Source organism: Epinephelus lanceolatus, chromosome 2, assembly GCF_041903045.1.
Source record: "Epinephelus lanceolatus isolate andai-2023 chromosome 2, ASM4190304v1, whole genome shotgun sequence".
In the NCBI taxonomy this organism is placed as follows: Eukaryota; Metazoa; Chordata; class Actinopteri; order Perciformes; family Serranidae; genus Epinephelus; species Epinephelus lanceolatus.
In genome coordinates this window covers 5,659,882-5,687,826 of record NC_135735.1, presented here as the reverse complement: position 1 = coordinate 5,687,826, position 27,945 = coordinate 5,659,882, and the positions used below count along the sequence as shown (strand labels likewise).

Sequence of the window (27,945 nt, the reverse complement as noted above, 5' to 3'; positions counted from 1 at the left end):
AGCTTGCATGAACAGAGGGGATAAAAAACAGTGGCATCATGTTTTAATAAAGCTGTGGTCGCAGCAGACACTGAAAGAAGACAGAGGCAGCACGTCTGGCTTTAAAAAGCTCAGTGTGCTTTATTATTTACATTTTAACAGAGCTGAAAATATTCAACTCACTGAACTCAGTGAAACAGGTGAAGGGACATCAACAACAGCTCGAAACATAAAACTAAGATCATGAAATGGTACAGAAAGTCAAACTAATGGAATAAACCAGAAATAAAAGCTCAGTTTTCACCACCTTTGAATAAAAGCAGTGTTTTTTTTAACAGTACATGTTGTAAAAAGCACAATCATTACAATGCAGTTATGTACATGTTCAATACAATTAATTTTCAATATTTGTACACATTACACATACTGCAGTTTACAAAATGTTTTATGAAAATCACACCTGCCTTCAAAAATACAACTGAAGCACTTCAATCCAAAGTGAGACATCCAACATTTGTAAAAGGTTTAACACCCTGTACAAATTAAAAGCAAGTTTAGTTCACTATGAATGACTGTAACGGATGTAAGTTTAACAACATGGTAACACTTCAGTTGTCGTCTCTTTTCGAGACTGACTCAGAGTTAGAGACGGAGGTGTGGGGAGGTGGTTGGCTCGTCATCCGTTCATCAGACAGGTGCGGCAGCAGAACTGACGGTAAAGCTTCTTCTCACAGAGACGGTTGGACTTGACCATCTCACAGAACACCTCATCAGCTGACGGACAGATTGATGCAGAAGCAGAAAATGAGCTTAAAGGTATACTGTGCAGGATATTACAGATGTTATACAGAAATAATTACTTATGACCCACTAGGAGTGTGTGGTGGTGTGTGTTTCTGCCGAGACTCTGCCCTCTGCCTGTAGTTTCTTATTTTCTGTCTTGGGGACTTTTATGGATGTGTACCTCCACAGCGCTCAGGTGATGCCGGGGCTTTAAAAAAAAAGGTGGTGACCAGATGCTAGACTAAAGGAAGCAGGAGGAATCCAAGAGACACAGGGCTGAAACTAGAATTACTGTCCTGCAGTTGTATGCCTCCGCGCACCAGTCAGGTTTTTCTTACAGTTTACATCTATGATGTCTGTGAAAACATGGATGCTTCACACCCAGAGGATCAATATAATCAGCACAGCTTCAAGGTGGACACCCAAGATGAGTGTCACCAATTAAGCATCTGACCAAATATTTCCCCTTCTGTAATGAGATATGGTGTTGAGTAATGGACAGAAAAGTGTTTTATACCGAACATTATGATGCCACAGTGAAGGTGACCTTTGACCTTTTAGATGGAAAATGTCATCACTTCATTATTTTATCCTGTTAGATATTTGCTTAGTCATAATTAGCATGTGAATTCTTAAGTTATGACCAAAAATATATTTTGTGAGGTCACAGTGACCTTGACCTTTGACCACAACATTCAAATCACTTTATTCTGAAGACCAAGTGGACGTCAGTGTCAAATTTTAAGAAATTCCCTGAGGGTTATCTTGAGCTATCGTGTTCATAAGAATGAGACAGATGCAAAGTCACAGTGACCTTGAGCTTTGACCATCGATATCTAATCAGTTCATCGTTGAGTCCAAGTGACCATGTAGCCTAATCTGAAGAAATTTCCTCATGATGGTCTTGAAATATCACATCCACAAAAATGAGACAGACAAGGTCACAGTGACCTTGACCTCTGACCCTTGACCACCAAAACAAATCAGTTTATCGTTGAGTCCATGTGGACATTTGTGCCAAATTTGAAAAAACTTCCCTGAAGGCATCTTTAACATATTGCGTTCACAAGGATCGGACAAATACTCGCACATACGAACAACATGAAAACATAATGCTCCTGGTCAGGGATGTCGCCGGCATGGAGGCATAAACAAACAAAAAAAAAAACAACCAAGGCGAAGCAAAACGCCAAACCAGTAAATATGAGGTTAACTTAACTTTAAATTTTGCTGGCAACTACGTTTACAATTAGTAACCAACAATCCTGCATAGTATACCTTTAACTAAATACAAACTTCGAACTCTCTGTTGCAAGCACCAATGCAAGTTGTTGTTTTTTTCTTTTTTGCTTTCATCTGCTGTGTGTTATCAAATCAACAGATATAAACAGTTTAGCAGTGCCATTTGTCTATTAGAGGATCTGAAACAATCAGAAATGGTACAGCTGCCGATGATGCGTCATCAGATCAGAGTTGTGCTGTGACAGAAATGAAGAGGAAATGGATTGATTTACACTTAAGATGCTAAAAAACATCTCTTCAAAGCAAATTTGTTCAGGAAAACAACGACTCTTGAACATGCAAGAAATGTCTAAAACCATTAGACCAATGTTATATGTTCTGTTGAGATGTGTATTTGAATAATCTCAAAAGTTTCCAAAAATGTTCAAACCCAGAGAAAACTGTAATTTTCCATCAAGGACGCAGCCCCTGTCAGTTGCCTCATATCCCCTCTGTGCATAGTTGTGGTTGTCTACCAGAAGCTGTCATAAATTGACCTTTTATCCAGTTTTAATCCACATTTTTACAATAAACGTTTTAGATCTTTGTTGTTTTTAACTACAGTTTTTAATCTGATAAAGGATTTTAAGTCATCAGATGTCTGGGTCTGAAGATATCAGAGAAACAAGCTGAAATATACCTTAGAGGCAACTTGGCTCCAGCCTCTGCTGTGACAGTGTCAGAGAAACACTGTTTTTTTCCATGAAACTGCTTTATTCACTGTTTTTACAACAAACAGACCCAGTTCAAATCACTGGGTCTGTTTGTTTTAGGGCAAAGTAGGCCTCTGCGGATAATTCAGCTCCTGCTAGAAACCCCTGATCGATGAACATAGGAGGAACTCCTGTTCTGTTAATGTTTTGATTAAGAGACCTTTAATGGCAGAAATATTACATGTAGTACATTTAAAAACAAATCTGTACACACAAATGATAATTGGATAAAGCTCACTGTGTGCCTTATTGAGGTCTAAAAAAATGAGTTGAATGCATGTCATTTCTCATAAAACAGTTGCAAAACTTTTTTTCTTTAATATTCAATCGTTTACATTTAAGTTTGTTTGCTAGCAGTCTTCTTTTTCACCTACTGTTGATACACTAAACGGCATGAAACCAGCAGCAAAATGTAAGTCATGCCACTGTGTGCTCATTCATATGCAGCATACAAACAAAACAGGGACCCAGATGTAAAAACTATGCTCTCAAAGTATTTTGGAGTGCAAGTCAGGTGGGATTGTCGGACAGGGAAGTTAGTTATTATACTAGTCTATATTAGCTGACATCATCTAAATATAAAACAGATCAAATATATGACGAGAATGAAGCAGATGTGGGTTATAATTTCAAACTCACCATTATGACACGATGCATTCACAATACAAGTCCTGCTGACCAGACTGTAACCCTCTTTGCATCTGGTGCAAGTCGTTCCAGGGCCGCTGCAGCTCAGACAGTTTTCCTCACACCTTGATGAACAAGGCGAGATAAAATCCAGCTGAAATCAATAAACCCTTAACAAACACCTATTTCTTTTTACAGAGTTTACAGAGTGTTCCTCTGCCCCTGTACCAGAGGAAAATGTCAGGTGTGTCATTCAAATGTAACTGTAATAGAAGAACAATCCAAAAACCAGATTTTACAGTGGACTTAAAGTTATAAAGATGAGGAGAATCAAACCCTGACTGACTGACTTGAAACAGTTTTTTTGGTGCCCACAGTGTTATTATATAAAAACTTGAATGATCCAGGGATGAACCAGAGATATTAGTGAGACTGAGAATCACCCACCTGTGACACATCTTATGAGGGACTCCTGCTGCCTCTCCGGAGTAATAGCCAGGACTACAGGTCTGCACACACCTCCACTCCTGCTGCAGGTAGCGCTCAGCACACAGGATACACTCCTCCTTACCCGGCCCTGAGAGACACAGATATGAAACTTAATGTCATGGAAAATAAAAACCTAACAATGTGTACGCACAAAAAAGATGTGTATGCCTTTTCCCACACACAAACTGGTATTTATAAAGGAGGCATATGTGCACCTCTAACATTCTTCAGACTAAGTGTACACACAATTTTAGCTGAGATAGCTGCAGGTGATATAAGGACGAGATTAAATATAAATTGAGAGACAGATAAACTGTTTGCCAGTTTTATTGATTGTTATTTTTGCCGCATGGTGTTCTGTAAAATGTCAATCAAAGGCGCATTATAAATTTAAGTTTAAATTATTCATGAGTGATTAAAATTAATATTAGTCATCAATATTTTTAATTTACATTAATCTCCCTGTTAGTGATCATTTAATTTGATCCCAGGGAGCATTCTGTCAAGTCAGTTTCAACCTGAGCGCGATGAATCAATCACTGATCATCTTTCTGACGTTTAATAAAAATGATGATTGTGATTTTAGCAGATGATGGCTTTCATAAACGTGATGAGTTAGTGGTGCAGATGCTACAAATTGCCACAGCCATATGTAACAACAGCTGCTCTGGCACCACTGGAGAACCTTGCCAATGCAGCACAGTCTGTGAAAGTGCACTTCCTTTATCATATTCTTGTTGACAGGTCTAATGATCAGTGAGGGGGCAAAGATATTGATGTGTAAACAGCTGTTAAGGGTGTTTCTACAATCAGTTAAGGGGAACTGTAGGTGTGGAAATGAGGCTCATACATGTGCAACCTGTGCCACAATGACTGAGATTTACAAAACAGAATCAGGTGTGCTCATGGCTTTATACATCTGCGTCGAGTTGGACTCAAGGTTTTAAAATTAGAATTTGCCTCCAGGCACTGTAGAAACTGCACTAGCAAACACTCTAACCTGTACATGTCCTACAAGAGGAATGACATGGACTGCAGGTCATCTCTTCCAGGTGGAAAAAGGTCCCATTGGTGCATTCAGGGACACAAGTCATCCCTGCCAGACTATAAAGAAACATCAACATTACCTCACGTTGTTTTAAACCCAAGCTCACATATAAATGTTCGTCTAACTGTCTTTACATACCTGTAGCCTTCACTGCAGGCAGTGCATCTGTCTGCAAACCTCAGGCATCTTGAACAGGTGTCGTGACACTTCAGACACTGTCTCTGATCTGGAATAGACAGCATGAACAAGCATCAATATAGTAGTCGAAATCCAGGATTTTCTTAACAACTTACATGTAACGTCATCAGCTGTTATCAGCTGTTGCAAATCCCTACGCTATATGACTGGTACACATCAGATATATAATAATATAATATATATTAAAGGGCCCACTGAATCTGGTCTACACTGTGGATGTTGACTTACTCTCATCGGCAAAGTAACCTGGAGGGCAGGCATCGCTGCAGCTGGAGTTGAGTGTGTTGAGGTAAAGGCCTCTTCGACAGGAGAGACACTCGCCTACTGATCGGCCGACACATCCCTCACAGCCTTTATAGCAGCGTCTACAGCGATGAGACGCTATGTCCCCGTAGTGTCCCAGTGGACAGTGGCTCACGCAGGTTCTACACACAGAGGTAAGTCAGTTAAGTTAGTTCACTCATTTTTAAGCGACCCTGTGCAATTTCTGCTCAACAGTGCCCCCCAGGTTGATGGAGCATGGCTACATTTGCTAACAATCACTGACCTTATGCACGACAAGCTACTGGTCATACAAGACAAGTAAGGCCCTGCAAGTACTGAACTGACAGGGGATGAATTGTATTTCTTATGAATTCAGCTTTAGAAGAGGGTCGTCTCTCTTAGGTTAGAATGTTGTCTCATTTTAAAGCTTGTATACTACTGACATAAATTCACGATTAGCATCTCATTACACAGACATACACTTCGTGGCCAGACAAAGTCCATAAGTGTATGGCAACACACTATGCTACGTAGGGAATTCAAAAGACAAACTTCAGCGTTGATAAACCTCTCAGGTTTTAAGGTCCAGTGTTTAGGATTTAGTGGCCACTAGTGGTGAGAACTGAAACTTCTCCCATGTGCCAAGTGTGTAGGAGAACTACAGTGGCTGACGCAAAAACACAAATGGCCCTGTCTACAGCCAGTGTTTGGTTTGTCCGTTCCAGGCTACTATTAAAAAAAAAAAAAAAAACACTGGAGACTCTGTGGCAGAGGACCCCCTCTGTATGCAGATATAAACGACTCATTCTAAGGTAACGAAAACACAACAATTCTTATTTTCAGGTGATTATACACCAAAGAAAACATGCTTATTGCATTGTATTCCATTTCTGCAAATATATTCTCCTAAATTCTACACACTGATTATCATTTATTTGGAGTTGTGTTTTTGTTTGACTGACTGTCCACCTTTTATTTCCTTTAGCTCTGTTTTGGTCTCCTCCAACACCTGAGAATTCCAGCACTATGTTCATCAGCTAGTCTCAAACTTTCTGTCTGTCATTTGCTATGTTTTTAAACTCTGGGATTTTCCACTTGTCTGGTTTCACCACCTTCTATTAACTCTTACCTGCCACTTTTCAAGCTGCCTGAGCTGAAGTGGACACAGTTGAGGCAGTGTGCAGTACCTGGTCCGTCACAGCCCTGGTCTCCACACTCAATGTGGCATGGTCCTGGATGAACACCACATGGACTATGATCAACGGCACCGCCATCAACATCATTATCAGTATTTCTAGACTCTTTGACAAGGCAGCTTCTTTTATTAGATTTGATTGGTTTCTGCCCTCGAAGTTTTTACAACCAGAACTGCAAAACTATACTTTTGTTGGGAAAATACTTTTTTGATTCTCTCACCATTGTACTCATCTTCCTCTTCCAGCTCTGGCTCCTCCAGGATCTCCTCTGGGATCTCCAGCATCCTTGAACGGGAGTGCTGAGCACTGTTGGGTGGGTAAGGGTTCTGAGTTGTGCCATAAAGGATCAGTGTCCATTCTTTAAGGTTGCCTGTCCCAAGTAATAATAATGATAATTAGGCTGCTCTGAATAAGAACAGTAGCTTCAGTTAGGATGGGACTTGTAAATGTGTGCCTGAGTGTGCACGTGCTGCTGGACCTTACCCAGCACCTCAGGGTTGCGTAGCTTTGATGGTGAGTCAACAATCTCCAGAGTCCATGTGCCCTCAGCCCTCTCACCCCAGAAATGAACGGTCATGAACTCCCAGTTCCTGAAGCCCTCACTGGAGCTGTCAAACAACCTGTAAATAAATGAGACATAAGAAAAGTAAAGTTAAGAGCATAAAAGCTCCATGTTTATGGACTAAATTAGGCTACCACTTAAGGCCTTTACACTGTATCAGTTACACATGATGAAATCTCTGATGATCAAAAACAGCTTCTAAGAGTTTCAGAAACTGAATCCACAAATCTCTTAATGTGATTGCTCCTACCCACACATACACACCAAGGAATCAGAGTACGACATGATCGGACCTTGGAATAACTGTGTCAGGGGGGCAATTGCTCACAGACTCTCTTTCTCCTGGACCACGACTTGCCCTCGCTCATGGCAGGCAAACCTGAACCAGAGAAGTTAGAGGTGCAAACACAAGGTTTGCAACTAACTTTCCAGCAACACAAGGCTGACCAAAATATACCTGCTCAGGTCTGATTCTTGCAATAGGTCTCAAAGTCCACCCACTGACTATGTACACGTGTTCCTGCCACGCTCTCAATTATCAGAGTTTTGGGCTGCTATATTTGAGGCAATTAGTAATGTACTGGGTAAAGCAGTAGACCTCGACCCCCTTGCTACTCTCTTCAGAATCTCCTCTGCGCCCAGTATGCCCAAGACTGCGCAACAAATCCTTGCTTTAACCACCTCACTCGCTAGGAGACCCATTCTCCTCTGGATGCACTCCTCCCACCTACTCATAATAGGTGGATTCATGAGATACTGCAGTGCATCAGGCTCGAGAGGATCAGATTCTCTCTGAGGACATCCCTTAAGACGTTCTACAAAATTTGGCAACCTTTTCTAATATATATTGACTCACTGACTATCAGTGAAGTAACTTTGTTCTGTTCTGTCTGTTGTTGTCATTTGGCATGGTTTGATTTTGTCTCTGTCCTGGTATGCCTGCGTGTGTGACTGTCTCTCTTGGGTGGGTGGGATGGATCCAACCTTCCGGAAGGTAGGCAGGGGTGGGATCCAGGAGGATGGATAGGAGTGGGATGAGATTATTAAAGGCAACACACAACCCTGTTTCTTTCACCCTGTTTCACAAACTAATAAAGAAAGTTGAAAAAAAGAATGTCATGATGGCAGCTATGTGCTTTTGTATATTGGCACAGCATGCCAAAAGTGTGAGAGATAGCATTTAACTCAAATCACTGCTCAAAATTAAACTTCACAGAGCCGTGAGTGCAGCTGCTATATTTTCAGCCTTTTTCTGACAATTTATCACAGACTGAGAGCAACTGTTCCTTTCATCTTAAAATTAACTTGTGGAGACTTTAAAGAATACCTTACCCACACTAAGCACTGAGCATACGACTTAAATATAAAGAGATAAATGAGACTTGGATTGTACTGCAGGAGTTGTTTGAAAGTATGCAGTTGGATGTTTTGATATTGTGTTGTTGTTAAAAGCAGTCGCTGTTTACTTCAAATCATGAAGAAAGTTCCCCTTCTTTGGATTCTCCATTTACCATGGAGGCATGCTAGAAAAACAGTGTTCTTCACAAAGTCATCATAACACACAGTACGTATTTGACATACAAATGATGAATTTGTTGGTGAAGTAGGCCTTTTCGTATAAACGAGGCCTCCACTTATTTATTATTTCACTCCCATAACACTGACAGAGTCAAAACAGACATTAAGCCAGAAAAAAGGATCAACAACTCCACCGCCTACAGATCAAAGATCCCAATGTGTTAACACTAGTAGGGGCTGATGTAGCCTGGATTCTGTAGTCTGCAGAGATGACAAACAAGCTACAGAGGTTTGGTAAGCTCACTTCTTTCTAACGCAATTTTTAATGACCAAAATTGTAATCTTCAGCCCTGACTAAAGCTGACTCAAGTGACATCACTTGAGGTAATTTATCAGACTTGACACAGCTCCCTCTGGGGACACAGAAGGCTTTTTACTATGTTTGTCACATATGCTGTAGTACTCCTGTAGTAACACCTGTAAACTAGGGCTGCACCTAACGATTATTTTCATTGTCGACTAATCTGTCGGGAGATTGTGTAAAGCTGCCAATATCTGAACGTAAGAAGCTGCAGTAAGAGTATTTTGGGGTACTTTTATAGTACTTTTCTATGAAAAATGACTCAAACCAATTAGTCAACTACTAAAATAGTCACAGATTATTTTAATAGTCGATTAGTCATCGATTAGTCGACTAATCGTGGCAGCCCTACTGTAAACACACGCTGGTGTGGAAAATCGCTTACAGGAAAGAAATTTATCACAGTGAATATAGTGTCTGCTTTAACTGTTAGAGTCACACTATTGTAATATTGAAATAAAAATAGATAAGGAGTAAGAAACGCGATTTTGACTGCTGCACAGCATAACTTGATAGTTCACTATTTAAACTGTTGAGCTCTCAACCTTTTTCACTGAACCTTACATTTAGTTACATTGTTAGTTTGGTATCTAATTAACTATAAAATATCATTTGCATGTCTTGTTTTGGCAGGGCGAGTGTGTGCACAGGAACATAGACTGAGCAGCTGTCAGTCAAAACTTTGTAGGTAATGACAGTAACAGTAGTTTCAGAGAGTGCAGCAGCAGGCAGTGAGAGAGAAATTCAATAAAAGCGGGGCCCCTCTTTTATCCACTGATGTTTGACTTTGTGTCCCCAGACACTTAAGAAACCAAAAAATACATCTACATTCCAAAAGACTTTTTTCTGTGATTCATCAGCATATTCTGATGAGTACCTGGTATGTTAATTTACTCTGACAACACAGAGGATGAAGGACCCACAAGGGAAAGCTGGGCAGATAGACAAGGCAGAGTATGGATGGAAGTGAGAATATGAAAACAAAACATTTGAACTATTCTGACTGATGGGAGCTGCTTTTCTTTGACAGAAATTCAGCAGAGGGTTACGTGCCTGCCCTTCAGCCTGTAAAGCCTCACGCTGTGTGTTATTCTCACTCAGCCTTTATATTTAAAGAATACCTTTCAGAGGCAATTCAAAGCTTCACTGAACCATTGAAAGAGAAATAGATACTAAAAACCTGAATCCAACCTCTCACGAAATCTGTCCTTTATTAAACAATACTATAGGAGTTAGTTTTTAGATGAATTCAGAGTATATATTTGATATTTGGAATGTGCCTTATAGTGACACTCAGTTTAGCAGACATTGGGGAGTGACAATGATAAACACCACATGATATAGATTTACTGTAACAGAGAGAGATTTGTTTTCACAGGCAGTACACCGTAACAAATAATCCACAGACCTCGCTGTGACCTGTTTTTAATAGGAACTATTTTCTTATAAAAGGCAGAAAATACTGAAAACTGCCAGAACCACTGCAGATCAAATCAAAGTACAGCATCTGCAGAGATAGATACAACTGGGGCATTTAGCAGAACTGACCCTGTATCAGTAGATACAGTTAATATTTGTAGGGACACCCACAAAACGGCACATTTTTAACACCAAGGGGGGAAACAAAGCATTTGCGACCTTGCTGAGGAGTTGCTGTGAGGCTTTCTGCACGTCATATTAACTTAAAAATCCAGAGTTGAAGAGTATTTTTCAACCTAGGCCCTAGTTTTGTGTGTAAAGCCCCCTTTATACTACCTCTTCAAGGTAGGAATTTCACGCTGTTATTCCGCCCCACCGTGCTGTGTAAGAGGTACAACTGCGGAATGAGGGGACATGCTGTCTCGCCTTTAAGATGGCATCGAAGGTAGTAACCTCTCCGAAACAATGGCTGTATTAACAAGACAGCTGGCAGACCGTGATCGTGGGCAGCACCGTGTGACATTTTGATGTGTTATGTGTGCGACCTACCACAGGGAGATAAGGAAGTAGCTGATAGCAGTTAGCAGCTAATGTAAAGAAGAACAGCTGCCGAAAATGTCAGCAAACTGGGAAAACATTGAGTTCCATGAGATCCTTACCCTCTGAGCAGAGGAAGAGATCAGCCACCATGAAACAGAGACTGTAAATGATTGTTACTGCCATGTTATGCCATAGTTATTGTTTTTAAAGTGCTGCCAATGCATATGTCATATGTCACACTAGAGGCTGACACTCTTGGGTTACACATCATGCCTCTTTTGATTCCATAATGTCTGCATTCGTCTTCAATCACACACTGGAGCAGCATGATGCTGCCTTTGTTTGGTTCTGTGTAAAAAATGCAAAGGGAAGCATATAAAGGGACTTTGTAGTGGCCCTTTAGCGCAATCTCTGTGTATAAATGCCCTAGGTGATTAATAGGAACAACATTTTTTTAAATCAGCCTGGTATTGAGTGAGCACAACAGCCTGGCTGCAATGTAAACACTCAGGGCAAGTTTGCATTGTCAATTTACATCCACAAATAGTGTTGTTTTTGCCACCGACAGGGTCAGATTGTTATTATAAGTGTCTGACACAATGTGGGGCGCTTCACACTATATATTGTTAAATCTGCATCAGGCAGTGGTGTGTACAGTGTAGCGCTCACCTCTTGGCCAGTAGCTGCGATCTCGTCCCAGACGGAGAGATGAGGTTGATCTCCAGGTCTCCTCTTCGTGGGTGGGCAATCACAACCTTGACCACCACATGCTCCAGGTAAGCCACATGCTGCTCAGCATCTTCTGAACATCCAGAGGTGGTGATGCTGCTGTTCAGACTCTGGCCAGCATGGATGTACCTGGGACAGCCCAAAGCATAAGCATTATGAAATAACATGATAACTGTTAGAAGAGATCGTGCTCCATTGATATGGAGCCATCACAAACACATAAATGAGTAGCACCTATGAACTACGATGAGGCAAAACTCTGACTGTCTTCATGGCACTAACTCACATCGCTCCCACACCCACACAGATCATTTGATGGTTGAACTGATCAGGGATCAGATGTGCGTGATCATATGTGGTAGAAATACCTGGAGCAGTGTTTCCTTGGTGCTATGAAGGAGCAGTGTGTAAGATTTAGGGGGGTTTAGTGGCATCAAGCAGTGAGGACTGCAGATTGCAACCAACTGAACTTCTCTGTTTAGGATTCCTTTAGAGTTCAGTGTTCCTTCAGGAGGTTTTTAGTGAGAGTAGAATTATCTGCAGAGGTCTCTGCCTCTCCAAAACAAACAGACCAAAGGATTAAGAGAAACAGACCAAATAAATAAAACTGTTTGAAGAAAAAAAAAAACCTGAAAGAAGTAGTTTCATTACATATCAGTGTCTCTCCAACACTGCTGACGTCTCCAACCTTGGAGATGGGCTGCTAGCCCAACATCTGCTAGTATGTGCTCACCTTTTTTGTAATGTTTAAAAGGTTTTTAGCAGGAGCTGAATTATCTGCAAAGGTCTCCTCGCCAAAACGGACACTACCGGAGTTTTGAACCGTGAATGAAGTGGTTACACTTCACAAATCAGTGTGTCTCTAAAGCAGTTTAGCATTTCGGAGAAGAGCCGGGTTAATGTGTGCTGACCTTTTCTCTCTGATAACTTAAGATCCAGCGAAAGCTGACTCAAGTGACATCACGTAATAATCTACAGAGGTCTCCTCCTCTCCAACACAAACAGACCAGGTGATTTAAACCGGTAAAAGTACTGAATGAAGCAGTTTCATGTTGAAAATCTGTGATTTTCTGCTGCTGCTCATTGTGGAGGGGCTGCTAACTACAGTGGCCAACGCAAAAAATTTAATGGCCCTATTTAGAGCCAGTGTTTGGTTTGTCCATTCTTGGCTACTGTGGAAACATGGCGGTGCAACATGGTGGATTTGTGGACGAGGAAATGGTCCCTATGTATATATAAACGGCTCATTCTCAAGTGACAAAAACACAACATCTCTTATTTTCAGGTGATTATACACTAAAGAAAATATACTTATTGTATTACATTCCATTTCTGCTAATATATTCTCCTAATACCTACACACTGGGACTTAAAAAACATCAGATAGTGAGTGCATGTTTTTGGGAGGAGTAGAGATTACAACTGTGTGTTGGAAAGATGGATGTATTTACACCATTTCAACATTTGGTTTGAATCAGTCTCAAACTTCCTTACAGTCAGCCGCGTACTGCATCTGCCTGCTGTTCACCTCACCTGGTGCGTCTCTCAGGTATCTGAGTGCAGGTGTGCTGAGGAGGAACAGTCCTCCACCTCCTAGCCTCCAGCACCATGGCCTCTGCATCCACCAGGCCAAAACCATACAGGTGGCTGACTGTGAGACAAGACACAGATGGATTACAAGACTAAAAGCAACGTAAAGAGGGATGATAACACTCAGGCCTTCTACAAAAATCTACGGCTTCAGTGTTGTTGAAAGTATTTCAAGTATAAAACAGTCAATGTACTATGTAAGTATTAGAAGTAGAATGCAGTGTGCCTCTGAGTCCCGCCGCATTGGTCTTCCAGTCATCAGCTTTCAGGTGGACTGGTCTGGATGTTCTCACCAGAAGATGTTGCACATCCCTCCATGTCAGCAAGAGGCTGCAGAAACCAAAGACACTGTTCATCTCTTTTGGCCACAGAGAGTGACTCATGACCTTATGTGTGTTAGGACTTTGATTGACAATTCAATTTCTTTAATTCAACCAGGTTTAAAGCGATGTAACATGTTTTTGGCAGATTGTTTCAGCCTGTACAATACATTCACACATGCAGATACAAAGATACAGGAGGAGGCAAGATGACATTCATTATCAACTGAAGCTAAAAGGATTAGACTGGTGATAATTTGCCATACGGAATGGATTAGAGATAATTGTCAAATAATCACTTTACTTATGCCAGGCATATGCCAGAGCATCGATGTCCCAGTCCTCCTTGTTCACTGCTTTTTTTTTAATGCTTCCGGGTTTCCCCTGGTAATCCCATGTTTAACATCACATTGCTATGAATAGTGGGTCGTTCCCTCAGGCAAAGTCTGCAGAAATGTGGATTTATGAATGTATGTACAAATAAATGCATATAAGGAGCTCAAAATGTCTGTGAGAGTCCTCACGCACTTGACAATTGGACAGTGGGATGGCCCTAAGGCCCCGCAGACTTTGCAGGAATGTGCCTCAAAGTCTGTGAGCCCATGAGTGTGGACACTGGGACTGGGCCAGAGTGGCTCAGCTTAACTGAACTTTGACCCCAGATACAGTACTACCTGGAGTCACAGATTCTGTACGAGAATTCCACACACATGGGTTACGTAAAATATAATGACGCATTATTTTCCCTTGAGGAGTCTGAGTATCACAAAAACATGTTTACACTTAATAAAGGGTGTCTAAAGAAAAAAGAAACCTGAAGTATCAAATCAAGAATTTGGGGAAATATTCTGCCAACAAAAAAAAAGAAAAAGAAATGATATTTTTGGCCATGTAACTGTGCAATATCTAGATAAGAGTGATGACAGCAGAAGACCTAAACAGACAGAAGACAGATGGTGAAGGAGAAGGGGAAACCAGAGTAATGAGATGATATGACAGGAAACAGCAAGACTCCGAAAACTTGACTGACTTGGCCTCCAGGGCGAGAGCAATGACTCCAGCCACAATGGGAGCAGAGACAGAGGTGCCAGTGTGACCATCAGTGCAGCGGTGTCGGAGGTCAGTGGTCACCTGCAAGAGAGCACAAACACAGAACAGTTTCCATGTAATGCACTGTTTATATATATGATTTTTACATGACTTTCCTTCTTTTATTAATCAATGCTGTATTGACTGTCTGCTGAGAGCCCTTAATTAGTGAGCACATGTGATTAGACTATACATGTGCATATAAATGTTCAAATGGTGGTAATCACAAAACAGTGTATCATTGAAACAAGTAGTAAATAACTTTTTCCAGACTTTCTTACACACCTGTTCTCTCTGGGGTCTCAGTCAATGATGTTGTAGATAATTTCAGATCTACACTTACAAATGATAAAGGCAGTGTACGGTAAGGAAAAAAAAAACAAAATGGAAAAATGCCACACTGGTGAAAACCTAAGAAAAAGAGTGTTGAAGAGTTAAAAGCAGGTGGCAAAAACAAGTTTCCATGTTCATCATGACATGTATAAAGAGACTTCACATTGTCCACTCTGTCTCCAGATAACTGGAGAACAAATGTGCAGAATCACTCACATGACTGATCAGTACACAATGAATCGCAGAACCACTGCACCCTCTGTGGTCTGAATATGCACGCTTACCTTTAGGGTAAGAGGCGTCACATCATTTATCTCATGAAGCATTCAGCTGCTTAACAAGCACTGGTCACAGGTCTGTAACTATGATGTTTTTTGCATGTTATTATGTCATGTGTTGATGTTGTTTTTGATAATGTGTTTTTAGATACTCGTTATGCTCATTTGTGCAAAGCAAAGTTCACCTTGGGGCAATAAAGGTTTCATTCATTCATGTATACAAAACTGACACACAGGGAAGTCCTTCTCTGAAATCATTCTCTGACATCACTGCCAAAATCAACAATAATGCATGTGGCTTGTTTGCTACTGTTAACAGGCTGACAAACCCTCCTGCATCAGTGGCCCCTGAACTTCTACCCACAAAGTCATGCAATGAATTTGCACCATTCATCAGACTGAGTTGCCTTTTAATCCCATTATTCAGTCTGACATCATGGTTTTCTTTTGTTTTTACCCTGAATAATCAGTAGCAAGTGACCTGTCCAATGGCCCTTTCAGCTGTCACTGAAGCTGTGGTGGAGGTAGCTAGAAACAATTATCATGATCAAGTATGTTGATTTAAGACAAACAATTTCTGTAAAATTACTCATAACAATCTGGACACCTGTGTCTATCTCATCCAAACTTGTTGCCATTAAGGTGGAATTTTTTTTGTTGCTGTTTTTCAGTCTCTGTTACAGGACGATGATGTCCCCTTTATTAGTCTCATTTACAAATCTCAAAATAACTAGCTGTCAGTGAGCACACCAGACAGCCGGTTAGAATCGCTGAAAAAATATAAAAGTGGGGAGTGCTTCAAAAGTTTAGAGCCAGGCTTCGGTAGACAAGAAGCAGAACTCGCCTCACTCAGTGGAACTGTTAAGTATCTTTGTGCAATGACTTGAATTTGTTGTGATCATGTTCCCGCTTTGTTTAAAGGCCATGATCAGACATAAAAAACACATCCAACAATAACAGCAAACACTGACAGTCTGTTCTGTTCATAGTGGAGCTCAAAATCACCGCTTGTTTAAATAGATGACAGATGAGGGAAGGAGGTCTACGAGACACTGTGTGTGTCCTCCCCACAATCTGACCTGGCTGTTGGCTGGCCTCCAACTTACGCACTCCATCGGGGAGATGGTTCTTTCGTCACTTTGGTTGGTTTTACACAAGCCAAAGCATAATATTTACACTGTGTGTGTGACCGGGGCACAGAGAGACATGGCTGATAGCTAGAGCAAAGACACGACCCAGCTCCACATTTTCACAGTTCATTGTTAACTGCAGCAGAGCGCTGCATTAATGGCTTTACATGTGTGTTATTAAATCATCATGTCTCATTACGTGATCTGCTTTCTTTTATATGCTATCTACTCTCTGCATCACATGAGAGATACAACAAAGTCAAGGTAAACACAACCTTCACTGATCTTTGGTTCTTTGGTCTTCTCACAAACACACATTCGCACACGCATACAAATTACTCCTTACAACAACCTTTGTACACGCTGCATTTGGTGTACATGCCTCTTTTCATATCTCATCACTGCTGCGGCCAAAGGAGACGCACTCATAATAACACTGAAGTCATAACTTGGAGAAAAGGTCTTCATTTTCTTTCCTTTTTATAAACAGGTTACAGGCAGACACCAATAGTGAGTGGTCAGTTTTCCGGTCAACTGACCTGAACACAAACACAAATATGACTCACAGCCTCAGTGCTGTGGCTTGTGTGCTCCATGCTAACAACTTAGCTTACAGTCATGGTCATAGGTTGTCATTTTAGATTAGGTGAAAAGCCTCACAAGGATGAGTTTTGTGTAATATGAGTCGGTCCAAGGGGGCCACCGGAGACAGTAAGATATGGATGCTTGAGGGTGGTGTGCTGCAGAATAATGCAAAGAGCAACTTTTTTGTTGATACAGTGATGGACAATGAATGATAACCCTCATCCTTTTTTGTATTTTGGTTTAGTTTCTGTCTGCATCTGTGTGTTAAGCAGATGTAAGTGAAATCAACAACGAGCTCAGTGCAACATTGTTAAGGTGAGAAAAGGACCAGCCATGTGGTCGAGTGGGCAACACTGCCTAGAACGAGTGGAGTGACGGCAGAAAGCTAGTTGAGGTTACTGCTGCTCAGACAGGGCTTTCATCCTTTTCTTGTTAATTGCATTGCCAACTCCTTTCCAATGAAATTAACTAGCATTAGCTCCACTAGTTGCTAAAAGTCTTAGGAAGACATCACATGCTCGTTTGCATATTTGTGACATCATCACACATTAATTTGCTTAAAGTGATAGTTCAGGTTTTTGGACATGAAGTTGTGTGAAATGCTGACCATCTGTAGCACTGATGTGACAGTGTCACTACTCTCAACGAGCCTCCTGCTCAGAGAAATCACCCGTAGCTTACCAGAGAAAAAGTAGTTCTGACGAGGGTGTGTCGTGAGCCTGAGCCGGTGTTTGTGCTGTAGTAGTAGGTATATATAGGGCTAGTACATCTTCTTCCTCACTAATAATAGCCTACTGGTTCTCTGTTGGAAACAGCTGATGAAGTTTTCGTTAGCCGTTGCTATCCTGCGCACCTGCACGGCGTGGTGATGAACTGTCTGATTGATTTCTGTTGCCGTGCTGTCTTGCGGGCCTGCGCGGCAGAGTGATACTGGCCAGAAAATAGTCCCAGTTGATAGCAAAGTCTGACGTAATGCGGGGATGTTTTAAAATTATTGAAATAGTCTAACAAAACACATGCATACTTTTTTGTAGCTTAAAACCTTTTGGTTACGTTTCCCCCGTACATCTTCAGAACTACTTTTTCTCCGGTAAGCTACGGGCCATTTCTCAGAGCAGGAGGCTCGTTAAGAGTAGTGACACCGTCACATCAGAGCTACAGATGGTCAGCGTTTCACACAACTTCATGTCCAAAAACCTGAACTATCACTTTAAAGCTTTGTAGTTGTGAGATAGACAGAAAAATGTTTAGCAAAATAATCATAAACTCATGACAGGGTCATTGCACTTATTTCTTTTTAAAATCTACAAAGGACAGGAGAAGATCAAACAACTGAACTTCCACTCCTGCAGAGAACTGCGTTCAACGGCCTGCTCCACACCCACTGACTGCCTGCACACAGTGCAAGAGAGGGAGAGACCTGCACTGTTGGCAGTACATTCATGGACTTTAATTACTCTGAGAAGCATGTATGAATGAATTACAATATAATATTTCTGAATAGATTTCTCACTCCTTCCCTGATGGTCTGAATAAGTCTCTAAATTTGTTGCCTGTCACCTTTTAGAAATAAAGTCCTACTACGTCAACCAACCATTGGCCACAAGAAGGAACGCACTAGCATGTATAGTAGTAGGTACTAAGGATAAGCGAGTGCACCATTATCTGTATCTGTTCAACCAACTAAATGATCTGTATCCATATCAGACACCAGACAACTGGGAGGAGCACCAGACTGGAGGTTACTGGCAGATCTGAACCAGCAGCTGTGCTTCCCATCTGAGATCACCTGTACTAACCTCAGACCAGACCTCGTGCTTTGGTCCTCCTCACTGCACCTTGTCTACATCATTGATCTAACTGTGCCCTGGGAGGAGGCCTACGAACGCAAGAGCCTTAAGCACGCAGAGCTGGCAGTCGATGCTAAGCAATGCAGCTGGAAAGCGAAGGTTTGCCCTGTCCCAAGAAATGGGAATTTGAGGCCAAATCCAACGTCAGTCCATCAAAGCTCTCTCTGACGCAGCCAGACAGGCAAGCTGGAGGCTATGGATTAAGAGGAGAGACACCACTTGGGCCCCAAAATAATCACTAACAACAGCAGGGTTTGACAGAGTAAAAGCAGAGGGGGGCACACCCGGGACTCCGAGTGTTGCTGATGAGCCCTCTGGAGGTGCTGTGGGCCTATTATCGAAACGCCAGTGAAGGAGGGTATCCAACTGATGACCCAGATGAAGCTTTTACCCTCCCTAACTGACTTAAATTGGAAATGGGTCAGGTGGAACAAGAAGTTGTTGGTTTAGGCCTGAAATTCATTTGGGTTGATCAGAGGAGGCTATATTTATCATTACTAGAAAAGATCAGTTTTGAATACAAGTTTACTTAATCAGACGTACAGATATTGCCAAAATTTACTTAAATGATATTTGCATTCGTTAAAGAGTACAATATCTGAATTGGACACTCATTTCAGTCCGAGTATTAACTTTAACCCTGGTAGACTGTCTGAGCTACAGTTGATGACATATACACAGTACTCACGATCTTCCTCTCGTGAAACTCTCCACTGCTGTATGTCGTGGCCATGATGGAGCTGCAGGCCTCCAGGTACCACGGCTTGTTCCCGTTCTCTGTGGTGCTGGAGATGGAGATGGTGTAGATACTGCTGGTGTAGCCATCACATGAACAGTGATCACCCTGCCGTCCACCGTTACCTGACGCCCAGACAAAAATGGAGCCCAGGCCTTTGCGGCCCTGTGTGACACACAGTGACATGGTGCTGTGATCAACATCAATTGTACACATTAAAGTCTGCTCAGAGAAATTCTGTTTTTTCTTTGTAGCTGATCAAACCTTCTTGATGCCATGCTCAAAAGCCTTCTTCGTTAGCAACCCTGGGCCGTCCACTGTCTTGCCATCGTCTTTTGGCCCCCAGCTGGCACTGTAGATGTCGATGTAGTCGGGTCGGATTCCCAGGGACATGGCCTCTACCATATCAGTCACATCACCATCCAGCATCCGAATCCCTGTGTCCAAGGCAACACCAATCCCAAAACATCAAACTCTTTTCTTTTTTTGTAATTCAAGTTTTTTATAAAATTCTTCCATCACATAAACAAAAGAATGCAGAATGAATCAACATACCACATTGAGTAAGTGAGAAATGGGGGAACTCTACCTCCAATGTGAGCATTATAGGCAATCCCAACAATGCAGTGGGAGTTGTTGGCCGCCGCTGCAACTTCCCCTGCACACCGAGTCCCATGTCTGCATGTAAAGAGAGAGCAAACACAGAAATTAAAGTCTGGCACACAGCTGTGATCTGCTTTAATGGCAGCTTCAAAGGCAGATTACTGTAAATATTTCTGGGAAGCACATCAGAAATAACTAACCTGACAGTGGCCTTTTTTATAAAGCACAAAATTAATATTATTATATCATTCAAAGAAGAGATGTCACCAACACAGTGTGATCACATGCACAAACAGACTATGGGGGCTACTCTTTCTTCCTCTCTGATGGATTCCCCCGTGTACAATCATTGATGTAAAAAGCTAAGTCTAGAAAGAAGTCACCAGTCTTTGATTCTCTGCGACTGACATCACAAACTGACATTTACTGTTGATATTTTGGGTTGCTTTTGCTCTCAACGTTGATGGTAGCGCTGGTGGAAACAGGATTTGCACATCAAAAGATGTGTGCACTATCATGTAGGTTGGGCACAAGCGTATTAGTGTCGTATTTTTTAAAGCTTACTGCATTTTAAAGACCATGTGTGTGAGGAGGGAGCGATTAGCCTTGAATACTAACAGACTGAATCCAGCTCCAAACCAGATGGAGGTTAACTGATCTGCAGCACTGCAGGCACAATTATCTTCCTCACACAGGAGAAACTCTGGAGAAAACAGGATTTAGAAAAACTTTTTAAAAGCTTTAGTCTTTATGTTTATTACAATCAACCAACACTAGGTTTTTGAGGCCAATACTGGCATCAGTATTTGGTAGTCTAAAAAAATCTAATGTACAATGTATTGGTGCTGCAGAATTAGGGCTGCCCCAGACTAAGAATTTTCCTAGTCAACCAATAGTCGTCATTTACGGCCATTAGTCGACTAGTCTCCTGCATGTTTACGATATTAATTTACTTATTAAATGATATATTTTGGTGGTTTGAGTTGAAGGTGTGAGAAAGAATAGTATCAGTAACATTGTTAACACTGTGCTACATTACAGAGAAATACAAAACTGTACTAATGAACCTTCATTAATATAGGCCTATATTTTATCTCCAAGTGCACGTCACACACTGAGCGAGCCGCCTGTTAATGACGCTGTGGGCTAATGGGCATGTAGCTACTTCCATGTTTCAGATGATGCGTCATGTTTGTAGTCGACCAATGAAGATGAGTTTACATATCACCTTGGGTTCGTCCTTCACCTTCTCAAAATGATCCCACACTTTGGATTTCCTGCCCGACATGTTATTAACTAGCCTGTGGAATAACCGCAGGTACCAGCCCTGGAAATTAACCTGACTCCTGTCTGACTGCTGAGCGTGGACACTTCCTGTGTCTGTCCTTTCAAATTAAATTCCCACATGGTCCAGTCATATAGGTTTGGATTTATTTTGACAAGGTGCAGCTCCTAATAGAGTTTCACATTGTTTTTTTTACTGCAACTAAGCAACCAATGAAATCTTGCTGTCTAATGACCTTTCTGGTCGACTAACCTTTGGTCGACTATTAGGGGGCAGCCCTATGCAGAATAGATTTAAATGTGACATGTAAATGTGAATGCAACAAGGTGGTGGTGCTTCTTACATATTTTCATTGCGGGAGTTGTAACGTGGTGAAGGGTCATGGTCTCTTCCATTGACATCATAACTTGCTAGATGGTCCTGCAGAAATGATTAAGAGCAACAGAGGAAATGGCAACATAAAGGTGATACTGAGAAAGAGAAAACAGCTCACAGTTACTGAAGCCTCTATCACAGTTTTTGCTGTGTGGTATTGGATGAGTTAGGGCAAAACATGGGTTCCAAACTTGAGGACGTATTTGATTTTGAGCTGTATGCACATTTAGAGATGGATGTATGGATAGCACGTACATAGTTCTGGGCCAGATCTGGATGGTTCCTCTCGATGCCGTCATCCAATATGGTGACCACCACGTTCTTGCCAGTGTAGCCCCTCTGCCAGGCTGCTAGAATGTTCATCTCTGAGCGACAACGGCTGCTCTTATCATTGCAGTGCTGAAAATAAACGACATGTACCAAAGATCTTTTTTTGTCTTGTCAAAACAAAAATGGCAGAATGAATAATTCAAAGTGCTGTACTCACAATGTACCACATGTTGGACCATTTAGGGTCATTGAAATGAATGAAGCTTGGGTCATTTTGGATATGCCTCTTTACTCGTGGTTTAACCACCTGCTGCTGAGCCCAGTCCACCTATGGATGGAAATAGAACAATATAACTTAGTTTTAAGGGTAAAGAGAGGAACACTGTTTTTTATAGAAGCCCAACCCTATAAGGAGAAAACAAGTCAATAACTTGGATTTTTATTTTTCAATGGATAAATTAGAGGCAAATACTGAAGATTCCTAAACTGGTGTAGAATCCTTACTCTGAATTTTGCAAGGTAAGGGCAAAAACTCCACGATAAATGCAGTGTTATGACATATACAGTATTTTATCACTGAAAATCCTGTGCACCTAATGACCTTTTTTATTATGCCATTTAACTTCCAGTTGCTATTACTGTGCATAGTAAACACAAGTCAAAGTGTCAGACCCGAGCGGTTCACACAGCCTGCTAAACATTTCTATTCACATACATTCTGATTCTTGAGGAGGTCAAATGATCTGACAGCCCTACATCCACCACATAAAGAATTCAAACTGCATGCCTAACCTGCTCCAAACTCTGGAGCAAGTTATATTCAGAGTTTTGGATTCAAATCGGCTTTAAAAAGTGTCCTACATGAATCAACTCCTTTGGAAATGGGAGTCGCCGTTCTTCCACAATGCTGTGGACTGAGGTGCCAGAACTTTCCAGAGTTCTCTTTAGAGGGAGACAGTGTTTACAGACTGAATTAGAGATGCACGATATTGGATTTTTTTGCCAATATGCCAATATGTAACAACGTATTTGAACGATAACCAATATCAACATATCCACTTTTTTCCCCACCTAATTTTAGTGATCATCAAGTCTCTTCTGTGGTTGAATTAACATCATATCATGCATGCATATTCTTATCGTGATGGCCCACCAGAAAATGGAGACATGAAATACAATGCCTCTAAATGTATGCAATATTCGTTCATTGTGCAAAATAAGAAAAAGCGTGCTGGCTTATTCTGATAGTTCATTTTAAAGCCAATATTGGCCGATACCAATGACATGCCGATATTATCGTGCATCCTTAGGCTGAATAGATAATCTGCTTTACCTGACATTTCCTGACAAAACTAAAGGGATTTCCATACATCTTTCATTATGGAACAGGGTCAGACCTAAATGCACTTCTTGAGAGTAGCTTTTAAATCTTCTGCATCATGTTGAAAGTTAAACAGCTGTAAAATGTGCAGCTGTGCAGCTGAGCAGTCAGAAATAAAACACAGGCACTGTCAGCTCCACTAAATTTGTGCTAGACTTAGGCTTTGATGTTTATTTTGCAAGTGTTGATGGGGCTTTTTGTGGTTGGCTTTGGACGGTGGTGCCGTGTGGCTGCGATTCACTCACTGGGATGAGGAAATAAACTCATATCTTTTTCGTAATGTCTGTTTTGGGCATCTCCTTATGTTCTCTGGATGTTAATATCAATTTAAAACATTTTTTGGTTGCTATTAATTGACATTTAATTTTAAAAAATGATTTTATTATTCATTTTTGCTTTATTCTATTTATTCACTTGATTTTGCTTTACTTATTTATTTATATATTTCATTAAAATATTTTCTTCTTGTTTTCCTCGTGGATCCTCTCATAGTTTTACAGGAGCGATTATTTTCCTTCTGATAGCTGAGCGGGTGCGTGTCTGCAAAGAGCTCACTGTTGTCCGTCATGCTCCAATGAAGGCTTCAGTTGTAAATAAAATTTAGCAACACACACCATGGGCGTGAAAATTAGCACTGGAGTGGAGTGAAATCTGCCCAGGGGAACAACCACACTGCACTTTTTCCTCTTCCACCTGAAACAAGTAAACCTGTTTCTTCTTATGAACCCATTTTTTAGTTAGAAAATATTAAAGGATCATTCCTATCATTAAAGAGGAAAAGAGAAAACTGGTCAATCTTTTTAAATCCCAAAAGATGTACAACATTTTCACCCCACTGTCTAACCAATAAGATGGAAAAAAATACAGAAATATGTGAGTTGCTGCCAGCGTGATATTCTGAACTATGTCCTGGGTTGGCAGGTCTGCTTGGAAGGTTTTAGACAAGATGAAAAAATGTGTTCATGTGACCTTATCTCCTCTGTTGTACATTCTGATTCCACTTGAAAGGAACTGATCCGGGTCTCACCTCAGGATCCATATGGATGAAGCTGTGGGGGCCCTTCAAAGAGAACGCAGCTCTGCGAACCACTCTGCTGTGGTGGAAATGGTAATGGTCCTCCAGGCTTCCTATCTGACCGAGAAACATCCAACAGCAACATCAAGAAAACAACAACAACAACTGCACTGCAACTTAAAAACAGATGGCTGAATGCGAAATATTCCATCTGAGCTGCTGTTATCTAAAAGGCTTTTACACTGATGCGGTGTGACTTTTTAAAATGGAAAACTCAACATAAACCTGATTGTACAAAGCCCTCTACATTCAAAACACATTGGGGCCATCTGTTTATAGTCCATGATGTCACTTTATAAATATGCATGTTCTCTCTTGACTTTGCACCAAAAATGTGAGCAGGATTCTCAGCACATGTGCACAGCTGGCACACTGCAGTCATATTCTGTCTACTCTGTCTTCTAAGCCATTTCTCTTACTACATCTGTCTTCATCCTCTCCTCCTCCTCCTCCTCCTCCTCCCACAAAACATCTTGTGGTAGTCCTTGTAACAGACTGTGAGCCTTACAGTACCACTTTCTGATAGACTACCTTTACAATCCTTATATAAAGGGTTAAGAATAGATTTAGCTTATATTTTATGAATGCTGATGAATCATTTACTGAAGGTTTAAAAATCACTTGTTAGTAAAGACGGTGATAGTGCTCAAAAGAGAAGGAGACACTCCTAAAGTCTAATGACGCATTGTTTCCATTTAGAGAATGTCTGTATTAGATAAACATCTGTGAACAAAAAATGGCGGCTCCACCTACATTTAAAGGTCCAGTGTAGGATTTAGGGGGATATATTGGCAGAAACTGAATACAATATAAAAAGAATGTTTTCTTTAGCATACGAATACCTGAAAATAAGAACCATTGTGTTTTCATTACCATAGAATGAGACGTATTTCTACATAGGGAGCAGGTCCTTGTCTATGGAGATCGCCACGTCGCACCACCATGTTTCTACAGTAACCCCGAATGTACAACCCGAAAAATGGCTTGAGATACGGCCATTCTTGTTTTCGCGTTTTCACATCGGGCACTGTAGTTAGAAGCCCTTTCGTAACAAGGAGGGTCAGGAAAACACTATTTTTTTTAAATGTGAAACTGCTTTATTTAGTGTTTTACCAGTTTTAAACACCTGGTCTGTTTTACTTATTTATATTTTGGAGAAGAAAAGACTTCTGCGGATAATTCAGCTCGCCGTGAAAACCTCCTGCCCATCTGGACATGAAGTTACCAGAGAAAAAGGTGAGCGCACATTAGCAGGTGCGGGGCTAACAGCCCAGCTCCAACATGCCAAACAGCGTTTGATAAACACTAACTTGCAGGGATGCACAATATTGGATTTTTTTTTACTGATATCCAATATATAACAACTCATTTGACCAATAACCGATATCAATATTCTCCCTAATTTTAGTGATCTCCTCTGTCGTGGAATTAGCATGTTATACATGCATACTCATCGTGACGGCCCACCAGCAGATAGAGACATGAAATACAATACTTTTCAGTGTATGTAATATTCATTCATTGTGCAAAATAAGAAAAAGCATGTTGGCTGATTCTGATAGTTCATTTTAAAGCCGATATTGGCTGATACAGATGATGTACCGATATCATTGTGCATCCCTACTAATTTGTAACTTGAAACTGCTTTATTCTGTCTTTACTTGTTTAAATCCCCAGGTCTGTTTGTTTTGGAGAAGAAGACACCTCTACTCACTGTAAAACACCCCTGATTATCTGGATCAGAAATGATGTGAGCACACATTAGCAGGCACTGGGCAAACAGCCCGTCGACGTGCCAAACAACATAGAAGAAATACTGATTTGTAACATGTTTTTATCGCCGTGTCCATTTGTTTTGGAGAGGAAGAGACCTCTGAGAATAATTCAGCTCCTGGTAAAAACCTCCTGAACAATAAACACTGAGGGAAAATATTTGGGAGAAGTTTCAGCTCATTGAAAACAGCAATCGTCACTGCCAGACACCACTAAATTCCCCTGAATTTTACACACTGCTCCCAAATTGTTACACATTATACACATAAAAAAACCCTAAAAAATTTCACAGGATATGCGTAATTCATATTTTTGCACTTTTATTCAGTGGTGGAATCTAACTAAGTACATTTACTCAAGAACTGTACTTTAGTACAATTTTGATGCACTTGTACTTTACTTTTTCCATTTCATGCTACTTTGTACTTCACTTCATTTTTGGAAGTCCAGCAGCATAACAACATTAGGGATTTTTGTACATGAATGCATCACTAATTAGTATCCAGTAATATAGTATAAATTATACATAATGCATAATAAGTACTTTTGGTACTTTACTGTAAATATATTTCGATGCCAATACTTTTGTACTTTTATTTGAGTAGCATTGTGACAGCAGGACATGTACTTGTGACAGAGTATTTTTACACTGTTGTATTGCTGCTATTAATATCTGAGGATTTCTTCCACACCACTGCTTTTATTAGACTGATTTTGGTTGAATTTAAACCCATTTTGTATCATGTGATATCCTAGTTGTATGTTGAGTTATGGTGTAATTTCTTACTCACATTAATTTTTTAAAAAGTTATTAAAGATTTATAAAGGCTCAACATGTCACAAAGAGGTATCAATTTTGATCTACTTAGTGTTTTCTATTTTTCATTATCACATTATAGGGCTAAATCAATCAGATTATCTGTGAAAGTTACAGGGAATCCAATCCATGATAACATTTATGTAGGTTAGTTTACATAAATCTAACTCTTGTAGCCTAATTCTTAATTTGGAGTTTGTGGCTTTTACCTTCACAGCTGTTTCATACAGTCCTGAGACCAAGTGATCACCAACAGTGACTATTACTTCATGCTGCTACGTTACAAAGTAAACAACGACAGTCAGAGCAGTGTTAACACACCAGCAGAAACAAACGGTGTCATCATTACCTGTCCAAAGTTTATATATCCATATTTAGCTGCGATTCTATCAGCTTGTTCCTGACCACCTGTGATCCGCACTGCCCAGTGGTTTGTGTAAACGCTGCCCTGTCCCGACACCACTGACCGACTCCTTTCAACAGTTAATAAAATGAATAGCAAAAATAAAGTCATCCTGAATTCAAGAGTCAAAGTCAGTTTAGGAGAGAAGAAGCCTGTCGGATCTGTGGCAGCGCAGCTTTGGGTGAAGTCTGTCATAAATCCATCATGTTGTGTTCATGTCCCGGCGAAAATTTACTGTCCGGTTGAAAACTAGTCCCCGTGCCGCGGAGGAGGAGCTGCGATGAGAACTGAGAGCAGCGGCCAACAGAGAGGCTACAGTCCGCACATCAACATCATCATCCTCAT

General features: G+C 40.9%; 1 protein-coding gene across 3 annotated transcripts; it reads right to left on the bottom strand.

Annotated features, from left to right (window-relative positions):
- Window positions 1–99: 99 nt before the first annotated feature.
- On the bottom strand, window positions 100–27,945 carry pcsk6 (proprotein convertase subtilisin/kexin type 6). 3 transcript variants are annotated; one of them, XM_033625266.2, is made up of 21 exons: window positions 27,547–27,938; window positions 24,560–24,664; window positions 22,369–22,479; window positions 22,137–22,280; window positions 21,850–21,926; window positions 20,208–20,296; window positions 19,883–20,055; window positions 19,571–19,783; window positions 14,648–14,748; window positions 13,524–13,627; window positions 13,241–13,358; window positions 11,648–11,836; window positions 7,062–7,198; window positions 6,799–6,948; window positions 6,512–6,614; window positions 5,347–5,543; window positions 5,059–5,146; window positions 4,873–4,976; window positions 3,831–3,960; window positions 3,396–3,508; window positions 100–2,240 (listed from the first exon to the last, which is right to left on the bottom strand). In XM_033625266.2, the coding sequence occupies exons 1-21, from the start codon at window positions 27,793–27,795 to the stop codon at window positions 2,230–2,232; spliced, it is 2,706 nt and encodes a 901-aa protein (XP_033481157.1). In that variant the 5' UTR covers window positions 27,796–27,938; the 3' UTR covers window positions 100–2,229. The 3 variants fall into 3 exon arrangements, with proteins under 3 accessions (XP_033481157.1, XP_033481148.1, XP_033481177.1); XM_033625257.2 differs by having other exon boundaries at window positions 100–753; window positions 27,547–27,937; XM_033625286.2 differs by lacking the exons at window positions 100–2,240; window positions 3,396–3,508; window positions 3,831–3,960; ... (4 more) ...; window positions 6,799–6,948; window positions 7,062–7,198 and having other exon boundaries at window positions 11,670–11,836; window positions 13,492–13,627; window positions 27,547–27,945.

Coding starts and splice junctions, on each gene's coding strand:
- pcsk6 (XM_033625257.2), bottom strand. CDS start 27,795: ATGACAGACTTCACCCAAAGCTGCGCTGCCACAGATCCGACAGGCTTC. Junction 20,056..20,207: donor CTATAATGCTCACATTGGAG/GTAGAGTTCCCC, acceptor CCTTGGACACAG/GGATTCGGATGCTGGATGGT. Junction 5,544..6,511: donor GGCAGCTTGAAAAGTGGCAG/GTAAGAGTTAAT, acceptor CTCTGTGTGTAG/AACCTGCGTGAGCCACTGTC.